This window comes from Prionailurus viverrinus, chromosome A1 (genome assembly GCF_022837055.1).
Source record: "Prionailurus viverrinus isolate Anna chromosome A1, UM_Priviv_1.0, whole genome shotgun sequence".
In the NCBI taxonomy this organism is placed as follows: Eukaryota; Metazoa; Chordata; class Mammalia; order Carnivora; family Felidae; genus Prionailurus; species Prionailurus viverrinus.
In genome coordinates, this window is record NC_062561.1 from 98,139,127 (window position 1) to 98,157,084 (window position 17,958).

Below are 17,958 nucleotides of genomic sequence, written 5' to 3' on the forward strand. Positions count from 1 at the left end.
ATTTTGTTTTCTTCTTCCCCTTACCACTTAGCTCCCGTGTCTGCTCCCCTTTTCACCCCTCCTTTTTTTTTCTTTCCCCTAATGCTTCTGCTTTCCCTCAGCCCCTCCTTCTCACTCTTCTTCTCCACTCTCCCTCTACTCCTTTCTTCTTTTGCTTCTCTTCTTACCCTGTTTCTCTTCTCTTCCTTTTTTCCCACCCCTACTCATTTAAAAAACTCAATGTAAGTAGTGGATTTACTTACTACTTACTTAGATTTTATTTCCATATTCCATTGAATCACTTTGAACACCAACCACCTTGGCGACTACTCGCCCTGTGATTTGGAGATAGATCACTACTTTCTACTAAGGTAGTTGTTTCTTTTTTTTTTTTTTTTTAATGTTTATTTATTTTTAAGAGAGAGACAGAGACAGAGTGTGAGCAGGGGAGGGGCAGAAAGAGAGGTATACACAGAATCCGAAGCAGGCTCCAGGCTCTGAGCTGCCAGCACAGACCCCAACACAGGGCTCGAACTCACGAACCATGAGATCATGACCTGAGCCAAAGTAGGATGCATAACCAACTGAGCCACCCAGGTGCCCCATTCATTGTTTTCTTTTTATAGATGCTTATGAAGCAGGTGCAAGGTAATGATCTGAGGAAGACCTTGAGAGTCAGTCTTTCTAAAATATGGAAAATACCACCTGTCAGATATTTTTTTAGCATTAATTTTTTTTCTTTGAGGATTAAGAAGTACCTTAAATTTACTACTCTTTTAATCTCCTGTTTTGGTCTTTTTCTTTTAAGAATCTTTGAAGTTTACCTGTAAAATCAAGTTTTACATATAATTTTCAGAATATTTGATTTGTGTTGGCATATGTTTGTACTTCTCAAACTTTTTGCCTAAAGTGGATGCTAAAGGAGAGTGAATACATATCTCTTAGGAGATCTCTTCCACTGAATTATCTTGCCAAAAGTAACAAATAGATTTGAAATCTATTTTATCTTGAACGTACATGACTTTTATCTTCTACATATCTTTGTTTCTTTCCACTGAAATGTTTTAAGTCATTATTTAAGTTACTTACCTTCATCCTCCCACCCCTTAAACTTTGGAGCTAAATTTGAAGGTCCAGGACCTTCAAGCCTCCTGAAGCTTCATTGCACTCTCTGGCAAACTCATGAATAGTCTCATGGATAAGGTTGCCTTAGATTGAGGAGAAAGGAATGAGATCGAACCTGCTGGTTACTTTGAGGTCAGGTTTTAAAAGAAATAACATTTAAGTCTAGGTTTAGAATATTAATTTTGTGTCTGATAAACAAAAAAAGTTAATCTTATTAGCTGCCTTCTGTTTTGATTTTAATCAAAGCAATATACATGCATGGTAGCAAATCTAGTAGTCCAGAAGAATTTGTGAAAAAAAGCAACGTTGTCTTTCTTACTTCTCTGTACCTCCTAGGTCCATTCTTCAACTGTAACTTCTTTAGCCATTTCTCCAGTTCTGTTGTGAATTCTTTTGGGAGTCATTTCCATATTCCAAGAAAACCCCTGCGGAGTGAAGATAGGGATTCTTAAGAGGGAAGGAAAATATATTTGCATGCTCAATCTGCTATCTTGACTTTAAAAGTATTTTTTTCTTTCAAGATTTTATTTAAATTCAAATTAGTTAACATATAGTGTAATATTAGCTTCAGGGGTAGAATTTAGTGATTCATCGCTTGAATATAATACCCAGTACCCATCACAACAAGTGCCCTTTTCATTGCCCATCACCCATTTATCCCATCCCCCCCGCCCACCTCCCCTCCAGCAACACTTAGCTGTTCCCTATAGTTATTAGGCTCTTAGGGTTTGCCTCCCTGTTTTTATCTTATATTATTTTTCCTTCCTTTCCTCTATGTTCATCTTTTTGTTTCCTACATTCCTCTTATGAGTGAAATCATATGGTATTTATCTTTTTCTGACTGAACTAAGCATTTGCTTAGCATAATACACTCTAGCTCCATCCATGATACTGCAAATAGCAAGATTTCATTCTTTTTGATGGCAGAGTAATATTTCGTGGTGTGTGTGTGTGTGTGTGTGTGTGTGTGTGTGTGTGTTGCGCGCGCACGCGCACACACATGTACACACCATATTATCGTTATCCATTCATCAGTTGATGAACATTTAGGCTCTTTCCATACTTTGGCTATTGTGAATAGTGCTGTTCTGAACATTGGGGTTCATGTGCTCCTTTGAATCACCATTGTTATACTTTTAAAACGTACTGTCTGTGAATCCAAAACAGCTAAGAAATATATTTTAAAAATTTATGTTAGTGCATGAACGGTAGTTTTTCCTTACCCACTTTCTAGTCTCTTTGTATTTCTTATAATTCATAAACTCCATATCCAACTTCATTTTCAATTCTCTCTAATACTGTTTTTTGTTGTTTTTTTCTTCTGTTACTGGTAAAGTATCCATTTACTCTCTCAGTAATAGAATAGTAGAGCCAGTTTTTATCCAAGGAGTGGCAGAGATCCTTGATATTTATTGGCATTTTCAAAAGTAAGCAGCCAAGCACTCAGCCACTATAGGTAGTCTCTCTTGGTACTTCACGACTACTCTAACCCCGTGTGATTAAGCATAAAGTTGCCTTAGGTCTTGCTGTAATTGAAGGGAAAGGAAGGAGCATCTACACTAAGAACCAGCTACGTGTTATTTCTTGTTTGCTGGGAGGCACTGCTCAGGTCCTTTTGTATTTATAGCATTTGAAATAACATAACATTCAGTACTGTGAATTTGTTTGCCATTTTTTTTTCTGTCCTTGTTCATCAAAAATATTTTAAGAAGTAGTTTTATACTTCTGGCATTGAGTCTGTAACTTTAAACATTTACCCCCAGTGTGTGGTGACTTTCTCATTTTCATGTCAGTATCTGGGCTCCCTAGGCAGTACTTCCAAAGTTTTTTCTTTCTAAAAATCTTCTTAGGTTTTGCTTTAAAAACTCTGATTTTTTTAAATCCCGTGGCCATCTTGGCAAAAATTGTTCATTTAGCATTGTTTGTAAGTTTTATTTTTCTAGAGATCCTTTACGCTTCTATGTTTATATGCCTTCTGATCTAAAAACAAAATTAAAAGCCAAATACTAATGTTAAAGTCAAATGATAAATTTATTTTAAACCACAGCATTAATTTTTTGGAAGGTAAAGAATACTTTTATATTCTAAATTTTTTACTTGATCAGAATTTGGTAGAACCACTGTTGAAGCTTTAGAATATATACAAATGTATGCAACAGATATATTAGAAGAATGATCATTGAATATCAATTCCTTATAAAAACAAAAATGACACATTTGAATCTGATGGTTTGTTTTAAAGGTTATGTAATAATCATAGCACTTTTTAGCAATCTTTTGGAATTTTATTCATTTTAGTTTCCTTTTCTCTGAAATAATGAAATTAGTCTGTTAAACTCAGCTTGGCTGTAGCTTGATGTGATGCATGAGCATGCTGTTTATGCAAGCTGAGTAGCTTCCAACAATAAAACAAAATTGTATTACAGAACAAATATTTGCATTCCTTTGGGAGGTAAGTAAATTCTCACTGAAACCACTGAAGGAGAATATTGGGGTGTGCCTGATTGTGGAGTTGTTTGCCTGTTGATTAGACCTGTGCTTCTCTCTGGGAGATCCTTGGTTCTCTACTGGTGATTTGCATCTCGTGACTGACTTAGTATTTGTCAAAGATTTGTGTAACTTGTTTTTCTTTACTAAGGCCCTTAATACTCTAAAGCAAAATACTAAAAGAATACTGTTAAATGTTTAGAAGTTAAAACAACAAAGATTGCATTTTCTCCCTCGTATTTGTTATTGCACTAACCAGAAAATTCCATATGTAACCCATTTCCAGAAGTCTGAGTCAACTTAATTAAGTTCTTAACATATTTGAATTTTTTTAATATTTTCAGTGAAAACATATAGTTTTGTATGGAGATAAAAGGCCAAGGGATTACTAAAGAACCTCCTAAGTGAATTTTTGTTTTCAATTAACATTGACATCCCATGATATTCTTGGTCTTCCATGGTATTCTTAAACACAAAGTAGAGGGATATAGATAATTTTCTTTCATGATCTTAGTTCCATTGTGGACTCATTTATAAGTGGATATTATATCCTATTACCCACATATGCAATAGAAAAGTTAACATTCAGAGAACGAGAGATAAGTTGAGATAAAAGCAAAGATTGCTGTTGATGGTGATTTTTGTCTCACTTCTATTTTATTACCTTACTATTATAATAATTCACTTTTGTGTGTGTGCTTATGTGTAACCTTAAATCTTATATAAAGATAGATGAAGTTAGTACACTGGAAATAGTGCTTACTTGAATAATACTTTATTTTCTTTTTATTAGTTTCTTCACTTGTGGAAGAAGGAGAGAAACAGAACAAACGTTTTAGGCCATCAAAAATGTCTTGCAGAGAATCTACCCCACCAACCTCTTCCTCATCACCAGTCAGCCAGGACTTACTGACAGTCAAAGAGAAGTTCATCCCACCGGAGCTCAGTATCTGGGACTATTTCATAGCCAAGGTAATAAAAGTGCCACCCAGAACAATACTTATGCAGTGAAATGGAAATGAAAATGTTTAAAATAATTGTAATTGCTGCTGCTTCCAAGTATTTTCCCACTCTGATTTAGAAAATTTTCATTTTATCAGTCTGCATAACCAAAAAAAAAAAACACAAAAAAACCAAAAAAACCCTCAAAAACATTTGGCCATTTCCAATCAGTTAAGGCAGTTCTTTGATAAGTTATGATTTCTTTATTTTAGACAAAATAGTTCTAGATGGAAAGATAAATTGGTCAGCACCTTAATGCTAATGTACTTGATTGTAATTAAGAAATCAAGATTGCTAAGAAGCCACAGGGCCATTCCTGCTGTCGTTCCTTTTCTGTCCTACAGACAGTCCTGCACTGTTCTCATATACACATTATAGTTACTTGGTCCTTCAGTAAGTAACATGAGTCCCTCAACAACATGGCTTAAAGTTTCCACAGTATATTAACTGTGAATAACTGCATAAAGTACAAACCTCCCTGCTGGCTCCTCAGTCCACAGTTCAGTATGGAAATAACAGATGTACCTCATGTTCAGTGACCAGTCACAACAGTTCTTTCAAAGTCTATTGGTGATTAGTACCTGTTAGTTCATATGCAGACAGAAAAGTGTGTTGCTGTCTTGGCTCCCATGATGAACTCAAGTGACATTTTCTAAAGTTGCATAATCACACGAGGGAACTGGCTCACAAAGATGGAAGTGCAACACAACAGTGAAAGGTGGTAGCACTATAAGTGAAATTCAAATCAAATATAAATGAAGTTGTGGAAAAAATAGCTAATTGTGGGATCTCTGACATTACTGTCATTCGAGAGACTCTAGTGCAACCAGAAGACTTAGGGAAGGCTGACTTGTCAACACGAATGAGGAAAGTGTGACAAAAAGATGAACATATTCTAGAGATAGTGAAATTGGCAAAAACAAAACAAACAAAAAAACCAATCTTCATGTTAGAGTAACTCCGGGTAATATTTCACAACATTGAAGGTGCGAAGAAGAAAATGTTGGAAGCTGATACAAACTTGGAAACAAATATGATGACGATTTGCCAATGATTAGAAAAGATGTTTGCTTTGTATCCTAAATTACAGAGTTAGAATGCAGGGACTATTCAGAGTACTCTTGATAAATTTTTTATAAAGACATAAAACACTTAATTCTCAATATTTCTAATATTTTAATTACAGTGTTCTAAATAAATATTTTTACTATTTTTTCATTTCCTTATACATTTATTGCCTACCATAAGTGTTCTTAATGTTTTGAAAAATATTTTTCATAGTCATAGAATATTTGTAATTTTTCCTTTGTTTAATAAAATCGCCTTGGGGCACCTGGGTGGCTCAGTCAGTTAGGCATCTGACTTTGGCTCAGGTCATGATCTCAACGTTGTGGGTTGGAGCCCCTCATCAGACTCTGTGCTGATAGCTCAGAGCCTGGAGTCTGCTTTGGATTTTGTGTCTCCCTCACTCTCTGCCCCTCCCCCGCTAGTGCTCGCTCGCTCTCTCTCTCTCTCTCTCTCTCTCTCTCTCTCTCAAAAATAAACATTAAAAAAAAATGAAGAAACGTCAAAAAAAAGAAAAAAATTTAAAGATTGCCTCACAGTGACTTCAGCTTGGATGGTTGTTTTCACATTCCTGTGCTACCATGCACATGCAGAAAAGGCCTGAATGTATCTTCTCCTTTTCCTATGATCAGCCCGATCCCTAACATTCTCAACTTCCAGATGTTCTTAATATTTTGTTGTATTAATTGACACTGAACTATTTTCTGGTGACACCAGTCCCTCAGGCATGTTAAGCGTTAGCTTTTATTTTTCGTTTATTGTACAACGCGTGGGCTAAAGACAGGTATTCGTATCTCCTTGTTCCTCATTGCCTTTTACAGAGTCATTCATTCATTCAGCAAATGTTTATTGTTGCTATGGGAATATATATATGTCATCTTCATTTCTGAAGCACAGTTTGAGTTGATAAAGGATTCTTGATCAGCACGGCCTTCTTTAGCTCTCTGTGTTCCTGGACCTTGTTAAATTTCTGGCTGCTCTGCCCTTGTCCCACTTTATATCATAGCCTCAGGCTAATTGAGATGTTAGCCTTTCCTAGCTATTTGGTAATGAGATCTCTGTCATTTTTGACTGTGCCATTGGGGTGGGATTTTTATTAAAGTGTCAGCCCTTCTGGCCATGCAGCAGAGTTCTCAATCCTCACAGATACCCTGCTGGCTCCAGTGGACCCCTGTCACACAGAGTGGCAGGGGTGGAGTCGCAGAGACCCTGGCCAAAATGCCAGGTGCTTCTCTGTGTGTTGTATGTATTGATCAATTTCCAGTTTCTTTTAAAGGACCTTTTTACAACATTGTTCAGTTTTCCTGTTGCTTTCTGGTGAGAGGACTTAGGAAGCTCCTCACTCAGCTCTTTTCAGAAGTTCTGCCATCCATGCTATTTCTTCACCAGGCTGCCCTAGACCAAAGTAACTTCAGACTTCCCACATCTCCTCCTCCGTCCTCACCCTTAACTAATGCCCTCATCTTACAAGTCATTAGAAAGGTAGAATCGCACAAAACTGTCACTGTCCTATCATGAAGCTATAACTACATCTTATTCCTTCCTTCTGTTATTATGGAAGAAGAGTCCTTCTTGTCACAGGCTCCATTTCTGTTCTGAATCCCCGTCGTGCTTTCCTGTCTACTCTTCACTATGTTTTCAGTTCTCTTGTCTTTACAGGCTGCTTCCCATCGGGACAGAAATGTGCTCTCCGGTCTCCCATTCCAAGTCCTGCTTTGATCCCCAGACTTTTCTCAGCTATTACCCCATTTCTCTGCTTCCTCTTATCATTCAACTTTTCAAAACTGTACACACATTTTTTTTCCTATTACCTTAGGTCCCTTTCATAGTTCCCCACTGTGCGACTTCTGACACAGCTACCCCTCTGAAGCTGCTGTTATTGAGATTCAGGGGGCATCCTTGTTGTCACATGTAACTGAAACTTCTTTATCATCGTCCTATTTAAATTCTTAGCAAAATTCAACACATACGACCATTTCCTCCTTTGAAACACTTTTTTGTCTTCTTAATGCCAATCTCTTCTATTTTTTTCCCTAGCCTTACTATTTATTCTTTTGTGGTCTCCTTTCTTTGTCCTTCCTTTTCTACTTGATCTATAATCTTAATCTTATTCAAGATTTGGGTTTTTGATACTCACTTTGTCCACTACTTCCCTCTCACAACCAGAGCTCCCTCAATTTAGTAGATGGCATCTTCATCCTAATAGTTGCTCAAGCCAGAAACCCAGAAATAGTCTTTTTTCTCTCTGTTCCTTGCTCTCTGTATTTATTGGCACATCTGGCAGTGCTTTCCCCCAAATACACCATCAGTATGTTATTTCTCTCCATCTTCATCACCTGTTACCACGTTGTCGAAACCTGACCTCTGTGCTCTAGAGCCGAAACATACCGTGAAGACAGAGTTTGGGGATAAAGAGGAGCACTGGTTCTAATGCTTTGCCAGGCAAAGGAGGCTGAAGCAGGCTAATGCCTTCAAAGCTGCAGATCCACCTGTAATAAAAGGTTAAGAGTGGTTTTAGGAAAATACAGGATCTGGGCAGTTTAGAGAACAATCTGGTACATATGCCAGGCGGGTTGTTCATGTTTCTTGACTACCTCAGGCCCGGCCATCCGAGTCTCGTTACTGGCTATGCACCGAGGTCAGGGAGATGTCCACATTGATACCAAGTTCATGGAACAAAGGATTCTACAGAACAACACATGAAGGGAAGAGAGAGGCTTCAAGAATGAGGAAGAGAAAAATTCGTTCAGTTTAAAGGCAAGCCTTGCCGAAGCACTAGTGTGTCCATCTTAATTCCCATCTGTCTTTACGTTTCTGTAGCGGTTTCATCCAGACTGTCAACTCTTGCCTTAGTTACTGTCTCCGTTTCTACTCTTGCCTTTTGAGTTTTGTCTCATAAGAGAGGGGCATTGTAATAGTCTTAGAATGTAAATCTCAATACCTGTCCTTTCCTTAAAACTGACTAGTGACATTCCATTACCCTCTTGACTGTGACCTACAGACACCCTGCCCCACCTGTCACCTACCACTGTCTTGAGTGTTCATCGCAACACTTACCCTCCTGCATTAGTGGCCTTCAGTCAAACTACTTTCTTTCCACACCAAACTCTTTCCCGTAAGAAAACCTCTCTACCTACTCTTTCCGCTGCTCAAAATGAGCTTTTCTTCCCTCCTGATCTGTGGCTTACTTCTTGTCCTTGCAGTCTCACACGCCACTTTTCAAAGAGGGCTTTCATGATGAGCTCATCTCTGTTCTTGTTGCTCTTCTCCATCCCAGCCATCCTTTTGTGTGTGTGTGTGTGTGTGTGTGTGTGTGTGTGTGTGTGTATACATATATCACAACTACATACAGTTTGTACTTCCTTTTCTATTTTTTGCCATTTTTCCCCCTAAAATGTAAGCTCTTTGAGTTCAGTGACTGTGTATATGTCTCAAAAATTCTTATAGCAAGTATACTTTTTGATGTGTTGATACTTGATGAATTTTTTGTTGAATGGCTGAATTAATAAAGAATTCTGTCAAGAGAAGTCAGAGGCATAGAATGTCAGAAAAGAAGCAGCCAAATACTGGTTACTTTACTTTCTTACAATGAAGTGCCTGAAAATGAGATAAATTGTTAATATTAGACTCTGTCATTGAATGTTTTAAATCAGGGAGTTGAATGATAAATCCCGTAACTTTTTTTTTTTTTTTTTTTAATAGCCTTTTCTCCCTCCTTCCCAAAGTAGAGCAGAGTATGATTCAGAAGAGAGTCTGGAGAGTGATGATGATGATGATGATGATGTTTTAGCTTCTGATTTCCATCTGCAAGAGCATTCTAATTCAAATTCATATAGGTATGGAATATTTAAGTTTCTTTTTAAAAATTTCTCATGGCTTATATACATAATATTTTTGAAAATAATTCATGTAAAATTAATAGCTCATTGAATTAAACACCTAGGTCAAATTTCTTTAGATGAAATTGTTAGATACTTTTCTTTAACAATAATTTCACAGTTTATTTATTATGTATGAATCAGTCCTCACAAATGCTATCAGACTATTCCTTGCCCTTTGCTCCCTGAGATACACAAATCCCACTGTTTTAGCCTAGAAAACACAATATCTTTTCAGTGTAATACTAATGCTCTAACATGTCAGTGATTTTTGTCTTAAAAATGTCTTCCCCATATTATAAAAATCATAAATGTTCAAAATGTTCACCCTCGGCTCCGAAGCTGCATTATCCTTACATGCATGGATAATGGTGTATTATCTTATCTCTGTTGATATCTTGTATATGTCTGAAAGGTGTATACATTTTATTAAGACATTGTATGTTATGGTATGATAGAAAAATAGAAATTTTCCACAAGCAGTAAGTAGGATATTAGGGAAAATGAAGTAGTCCTTTATCGAAAGGAAAAATTATGAGATTTTTACTTACTAGTATACTGTTGTTGATTTCCTGTTGACCTGATTTTGTTTTTTGAATACACAAAATATTTACATGGCTCAGAAGTCAAACTGTATAATTTAATAACAACAAAAACAAAACAACCCAATTTATTTATTTATTTATTTATTTTTTAATTTTTTTTTTCTTTTTCAACGTTTATTTATTTTTGGGACAGAGAGAGACAGAGCATGAACGGGGGAGGGGCAGAGAGAGAGGGAGACACAGAATCGGAAACAGGCTCCAGGCTCTGAGCCATCAGCCCAGAGCCCGACGCGGGGCGCGAACTCAGGGACCGCGAGATTGTGACCTGGCTGAAGTCAGACGCTTAACCGACTGCGCCACCCAGGCGCCCCAAAACAACCCAATTTAAAAAGCGCACAAATGACTTGAATAGATGTTTTTCCAAAGCAGATATATAAATGGCCAATAAGCACATGAAAAGATGGTCACTATCACTGATTATTAGGAAAATGCAATTTGAAGCCACAGTGAGAGTTCACTTCATACCTCTTAGCATGACTGCTCTCAAAAAGAAAATAGCAGTGTTGGCAAGAATGTGGAGAAATTGGACCCTTTGTGCCCTACTGGTAGAAATGTGAAATGGTAACACCACTGTGGAAAACATTATGGCAGTTCTTCAGAAATTAAAAACAGAATTACCACATGACTCAGCAATTTCATTTCTAAGTATATATACCCTAAAGAATTAAAATAAATAAGGTATTGAATAGGTATTTGTACAAACATGTTCATGACAGCATTATTAATAGTAGCCAGGGGGTAAAAGTACTAAGTGTCTGTTGACAGATGACTGCATAAATAGAAATAATAGTATATACCTACAGTGGAATATTATTCAACCTAAAAAAGGATGGAAATTCTAACACATGTTATAACATGGATAAACCTTGAGGACAACATGCTAAATGAAACAAACCAGTCACAGAAAGACAAATACTGTATAATCCCACATATGAGATACTTAGTAGAGTATCATAGAGTAGTCAGATTCATAGAGACAAAAGGTCTCTATGAATGGTGGTGGCCAGGGACTAGGAGAAGGGGGAAATGGGGAAATTGTTGCTTAATAGAGATAGTTCTAATTTTGCAAGATGAAAAGAGTTATAGAAATAGGTGGTGGTGATGGTTGCACAAAAATATGAATATACTTAATGCCACTGAACTAAAAAATAGTTAAGATGGTAAACTCTGTGGTATGTGTATTTTACCACAATTGAAAGTAGTAAAAAGCCAGTACTCTAAGAAATAAATGTGTTTCACTTTAAGAGAAGCTAATATTTCTTTTTTCAATTAAAAAAGCAAAAACTATATAAAAATGTGAAATCGGAAGTGTCACATTTCTGTCTTCCACCCATTTCCTCCTCTGCACCCATTTTTATTAGTTTCTGTTTTATCTGCCTTTTTGCAAAATAATCGTGTGTGTGTGTGTGTGTGTGTGTGTGTGTGTGTGTGTGTGTAAAATCTTTATTTCCCTGCTTTCTTACATGGAAAAGCATACTGTGTATAATGTTCTATAATTTGCTTATTTATTAATACATACTGGAGTTCATTTCATATTAATACTTTGAGATCCTTCTTCATTCCTTTTTTATGGCAACTGTTTTTTCTGTGGTTCAAAACCATAGTGTTTGAACCAGTATTTTCTTGGTGGATAATTGGTTGTTTCTGCTCTTTTGCTATTTTAGATAAAGCTGACATGAGTAACTCCATGCATATATTGTTTTGGTTTTGGGAAAGTATATCTGCAGACTAGATTCTTGGTGGTGAAATTGTTGGATTAAAGAGTGGTATACTCTTCCAAAACCCTAAGTAAGTTTTTAACACATCTCCTGTTTTATTTTTAGTTGGTCATTGATGCGCTTGGCAATGGTGCAGTTGGTACTCAACAATTTGAAGACTTTCTATCCCTTTGCAGGTCACGATCTTGCAGGTAATAAATATCTTAACATGAACTAATATTCCCAGTGCTTTTGAATTACTATTTTGTATTTTTTTTCAAATAGTGGAGAAAAACTTAAGTAACTTACTATTGTAGAAGATAGGTTTCTTTTAACCAAACCAACCATCTATAAATATTTTATATAGGTGCCCTTAGGAGGACATCATCTAAGAAAGCTGGGGATCTGAACCTGATGTGATTGACTGTATTGAGACTTTATTCATAGCTGTAGCCAGGTGTTGAGGGATTTAATAGCAATAGACACTTAGAAAACTAAGCACGTGCAAAAACTTAGTGATTATTAACTCCAGGGGAAGAAAAGATTGTACAGAAAGGTACATGATAGTATACCACGTGGTTCAGCTATGATCTATATTAATAAATAGATATAACAAGTTAAACCTGAAAACATCAATTTAACCAGAAATTATTATGTGACTATATTGCAGTGATGGAGAGACCGTTTATTTTTGTGTTCCATAGTAATAAATTAGTACGTCATTTCTAAAATTGAAAAATCATGAATTCACAGTATTATCCTGTTATTTAGATCTTCAGAGGTAAATAGGAATAGCCAAAAGTTGAAAGTAGGGCTGCCCAGGTGGCTCAGTTGGTTAAGCATCCGACTTCGGCTCAGGTCATGATCTCACGGTTCGTGAGTTCAAGCCCCACATCAGGCTCCAACAGTTCAGAGTCTCGAGCCTGCTTCAGATTCTGTGTCCCCCTCTCTCTTGGCTCCTCCCCCGCTCACACTGTCTCATTCTCTCTCAGAAATAAATAAACATTAAAAAAATTTTAATAAAATAAAAGTTGAGAGTGGAATGAGGAGTCATGTGAATGAAAGTTTACAGAACTAGAAAGTGTTGAATTTACTGGTAAATATTATTTAAGGTTTTTTTTTCTTTACTTTCGTGTATTATTTTAATTTTCTAAACAAGTTTTAAATATACCCATATAGATTTGGGTATGTGTGTGTGTGTGTCTGTGTGTGTTGTGTATGTATGTACATATGTACATATACATACATACACAACACACACATACACTGTATAGAAATATATACCATAAAGAAATTAAATGTTAAAAGCTATTATTTTTTCCTCTCCAATATATTTTTATAATATGCAGGTATATTTTTTCTTGTGAAATTAAAGCCAGAGGCAGCAATTGATATAGCAATCAATACTTTATATCATAAGTCATAAATATTATTCCAAGTTATACTTGTAAAGCTATGATATAATTTCAACGTAGATTTCTCTTTTTTTTCTGTTGCTAAGGGCCACCTAATAATGTTGAAATAAAGATTCATTACATCTTTTTTTTTGAATCCTGTGGGTTTCTGTGCCCACCTCTCTTCCACATCTCCTCTGCCAAAACGTGTCTTCTCTCATTCCTACAGTTGAATGTAACATTTTACTGCAGAAGACAAATGTGGGTCATTTTTATTTTCTCTTTTTAGAACTTCCAGTTAGTTCACCACTTTGTCATGCGGTTCTGAAAACTCTTCAGTGTTGGGAACAAGTTCTTCTCCGACGACTTGAAATCCATGGTGGGCCACCTCAAAACTATATCTCAAGTCATACCTCTGAAGAGAGTGTGTCTGCAGGCCCTGCCATTCTCCGACATAAAGCTTTGCTGGAACCTACAAACACTCCTTTCAGGTAGGTTTTCCTGTAGATCCTGTTTTTGAATTTTTTTTTTAATGTTTATTTACTTCTTTTTGAGAGAGCGAGAACAGCACAAGTGGAGGGGGGATGGGCAGAGAGAGGGAGATACAGAATCCAAAGCAGGTTCCAGGGTCTGAGCTGTCAGCTCAGAGTCCTACATGGTGTTTAACCCCACAACTGCGAGACCATGACCTGAGTGAGCTGAGTCAGACACTTAACCAACTAAGCCACCCAGGTGCCCCCTATGGATACTGTTTTTACGTCAGAGTTACTAAATCAGAATGCTATCAACTAGTAATTTAAAAAAAATACTTAAGGCCTTCTGTGTCTAATTTGCAGTTCTTGGCTTGTATCTGTGTCTTTGTTAGATGTATATTGTAGGCCAGAGGTTACCAAACATTTCCTGCAAAGGCCTAGAAAGTAAATATTTTAGGCTTTGCAGACCCTAGAATCCTTGTTGCAGCTCTTAAACTGCCATTGTACAGTGAAAGCAACCATAGACAATAAGTAAACAAATGGTCATGGCTGTGATCCAATAAATTTTATTTTTGAAAATGAAAGGCAGGCTGAGTTTGACCTGTGGGCCATAGTTTACTTCCGCCCACTCTGGAACAGTGCCCTTCAAAATATTTAGTTAGCAAACTATTTTACTGTCCGTGGGGAGATGAAGCATTTGCACCAAAAGGTAAATCGATGCGTGCTTGTTTCATCAATAAAGCCTTGCTACCAAATGTTAACTGAATTAAACTGTACTTACAAGCTTAGTTATACAGTTGATACACATTATTTCACAAGTTCTTAACCATAGTGAGCATCAGTAACAGTTCGTGGGCTGATATGTGTCCTCAGACACTTGGAGTAGCTCTGCCTTCAGATCTCTTCCAGGAAGTCTAACTATTTTGGTAGATCTTCTGTTCCTGGGGGTCGGAAACTGCAGCTTAGAGCCAAATCCACCCCTCCTCCTGCATTGTAAACAAAATTTTATTGGATTACAGCCACACCCTTTGATTTTAATATTATCTATGGGTGGTTTCCTTCTTCAGTGGCTGAGTTGAGTGGTTGAAAGACCATGTAGCCTGAAAGCCTAAAATCTTTACAATCAGGTTCTTTAAGAAAAAGTTTGCAGACTGCTGCCTAGATGATGTGATCTGATTCTAGTTCATTTATTATTATAAACATTCTTACAGCACCAAGGAAATGTGGTCAAGTTAATCAGAAATCTCCAAAGCGTATAATTAAATGTCCTGTCTCTGTAGATCCAAACACCATCTGGCACTGTCTGTGAAGAGACTTTGGCAGTATTTGGTGAAGCAGGAAGAAATTCAGGAAACTTTTATCAGAAATATATTCACGAAGAAAAGATGTCTAAATGAGGTCTGTATAAGTTAAAACCTTTTTTTTTATTACTGAAGTCTTGTTTTACGTACCTATAAAGAATAAGTTGTATTTTACAACCCACTTTTATACCATAAACGTATATTATGCAGTTAATAAATAGATACAGTAATAGAAAAGGAGAGAGAACGGGTCACTATTTTCTGAAGTCAATTTAAAGTAACTAATTCAGATGTATGTGGAACTTTTTTTTCCTAAAAAGGTACTGTTTGAGTGAAGATTGTGTATCTTGTTTGGTGTGCTTTGAGTTGTCATGATTGCCATTTTAGGAAATAAAGTCGAATTTTCCCATGATTTTCAGAATGTGATCATTAAAAGAAGTTATCTTAGAAGTTTTATTGAAACTAGGTTTGTATACTGAGAACATTTCAAATATGTACATTTTCTTTTTATTCTTTCGATTATGCTTCTTAGTGAATTTTGTAAGTGCAGTTTATAAATATACTGTGGTTAATTATACTTTGATGTTATCATTATGATTATTTTTCACATTTAGTTCAGTGCTTTAAAAAGTTCCATTTTGACGCTATGGAGAATTTGCACCTGAATGTAGATTAACATGTTGCTTCCTTTTCTGTGACAGTATTGCTATTTAAAAAATACCCAGTAAACTCAGTGGTGGACTTAGTGATGACACTAATTCTTATGTCCTCATGGACTCAAGACCCTCAGCTGGTGTGTGGATCGTATTTTGAGAAGCACTGAACTAGTCTGAAAGCAAGTTTTGTATGGTTCTTGAAGTGGGGGGATAAAAAGAAGGTATTTCACTTGGAGAAATAAGGAAGTAGAACGGCTTTTTTTCCTGATTTTTAAAAAAAAATTTTTACTTGAGTGTAGTCAACATACAATGTTACATTAATTTCAGGTGTACACCATAGTGATTCAGCATGTTTATACATTAAAGTGGCTTCTTACTAGACAAGTTAGCAAAAAGCAAGATGGCATATAATAACCTTAATGAAAAACAGAAAAATTACATAGATCTGATGGGCTCTCAGTTTAAGCACTATTTTATAAGAGGCAACTGCGGGTGCTGATACTTAGCATTCACCTGGTGATGTAAATATATTTGAATTAGCCAAGCCAGGAAACAAAATACATAATTTTTTGCAACTTAGAAAACTTGTGAAATATGTATCTTAGAATAACATTGAAATCTAAGCCAACAATAGGTAAAATAGAATAAATAAAAATAGTTTTATTTAACTTTCCATAAGATGTATCTTAAATATTTAGTATATGAATTACCATTAAACAGTTCAAGAAAATTTTGGGATAAGTAAAATTAAAAATGTACTGGATCAGAGACTAATTAATTAGGGTGTGTTCATTGGTGAGGTAATGTTTCTGATTTTATTTTAAATATATCTTTGCCTAAAATAATGTATTACAAGTTAAAGCATTTCCATAATAGTGAATAAAGCCCTCCTTCTTTATACACTTTATACCTGCTTACTGTGGAAAAAGTATGTTTACTGTGCTTGTTATTTCTTGGGTTTCTCTGACCTACCTTGTATAGGTATAGATTTACAAAATCATTTTTTGTACAAAAAATGTACAAAATCATTTTTTAAAGAACATGGCCATATTTGATTAATATAGTTGTAAATATAAAAAATATTTCTCTACTGCTGATATAGGGAATTTGGAATATAGGTATTTGGGAAATTAAATAATTCTCAAAACAAAATAAAAAATTGTTCACCACCAGATTGTCTAGTTGAATCAGGAAATAGAACCACTAAGGGAGGGGAGTAGCATGACTAAGCCAGATACATGAGGAAGAACAGCAGGGAAATGAGTACAACTACATCTTTTAAATTCCTTTGCTGTTTGAGTTTTCTTTCAGAGTTCGATGATACCTTAAGAAAATTTTAATTTTTTTGTTAGTAATTAAATGCATGCTTATGAATGTTGGACTGAGAGAAAGCTTTATAATTAGTGAGCTAAATATTTTCTCTGAATTTTAGGGGGTTTTTTTTCCTGCAAAATTAATTTGGAATATTTTAACTGGTAGATCTTATTTACTTAAAACTTGGCATCATTAATGGTAGTTATTAGAAATTAATTGCTACTGCATTATTGTTTTATTCTTCATGTTTTATTCTTCACTTTTTAAAAATAGTGACATTTTGATAAAGGGAATATGAAAATGAAAACTTTGTATGGTGAACCACAGATGGGATGGAATTAAGTAGAATATTAACTCTATAAAGTTAGTATAATGTTTAATCTTTAACTGGCAAGTTGATTAGCTTGTTCTTGATGTTAACAAAATTATCTTCCGTGTCTTTTTTTATAAAATGATGATTATATTTAAATAGTTTGAGTCCACGTCACTGTGACTTTTCATATGGTTAGGAAATAGATACATGACAGGCTCTGTATTTTGGACGGGAGAATTTTGAGATGGTTTCTTTATTCCTTATGTGTGTGAAAATGAAATTTTCTCCATCTGATGTTTAAATCCTGGTGTATGCTCAGATCTTTTCTTTTCCTATACTGCGTTTTTAAAATAAAAGATCTTTCCTTTTTATACTTGGAAATTGAATACAGATGGCTGCAAATGAACTATATCTGAATGATCCCCAGCCAGAAAAAAATACTTGACAGCTATCATCTTTGTCCCTACTTTGTATTTCTGTTTTCTTTCATTTTCTGAGAACCAGAGGTCTTGAACCAGTTTTTTCTAATATCCCCTTTTTAGCAAGATGTGTGCCTCCAAGCAGTTTATTATTTCTGGCTAAATCAAGAGAAGGAGAGAATTAGAAACCTAGAAATTAAAAGTTTCTAATCAGGAGGTTTTCCTGAGGAGTGAGGTACCATAATGGAGA

At 35.7% G+C, this 17,958-nt stretch overlaps 1 protein-coding gene across 4 annotated transcripts in view; it reads left to right on the forward strand.

Moving 5' to 3' along the window:
• The window catches only part of DMXL1 (Dmx like 1), a 137,288-nt gene that overhangs the window by 84,853 nt on the left and 34,477 nt on the right, over positions 1–17,958 (forward strand). For all 4 annotated transcript variants that reach the window (XM_047858920.1, XM_047858924.1, XM_047858932.1 and 1 more), the window contains 5 exons: positions 4,385–4,563; positions 9,361–9,494; positions 11,965–12,050; positions 13,522–13,723; positions 14,986–15,103. In XM_047858920.1, the coding sequence (XP_047714876.1) occupies positions 4,385–4,563; positions 9,361–9,494; positions 11,965–12,050; positions 13,522–13,723; positions 14,986–15,103 (719 nt within the window). The remainder of the gene's footprint in view (positions 1–4,384; positions 4,564–9,360; positions 9,495–11,964; positions 12,051–13,521; positions 13,724–14,985; positions 15,104–17,958) is intronic.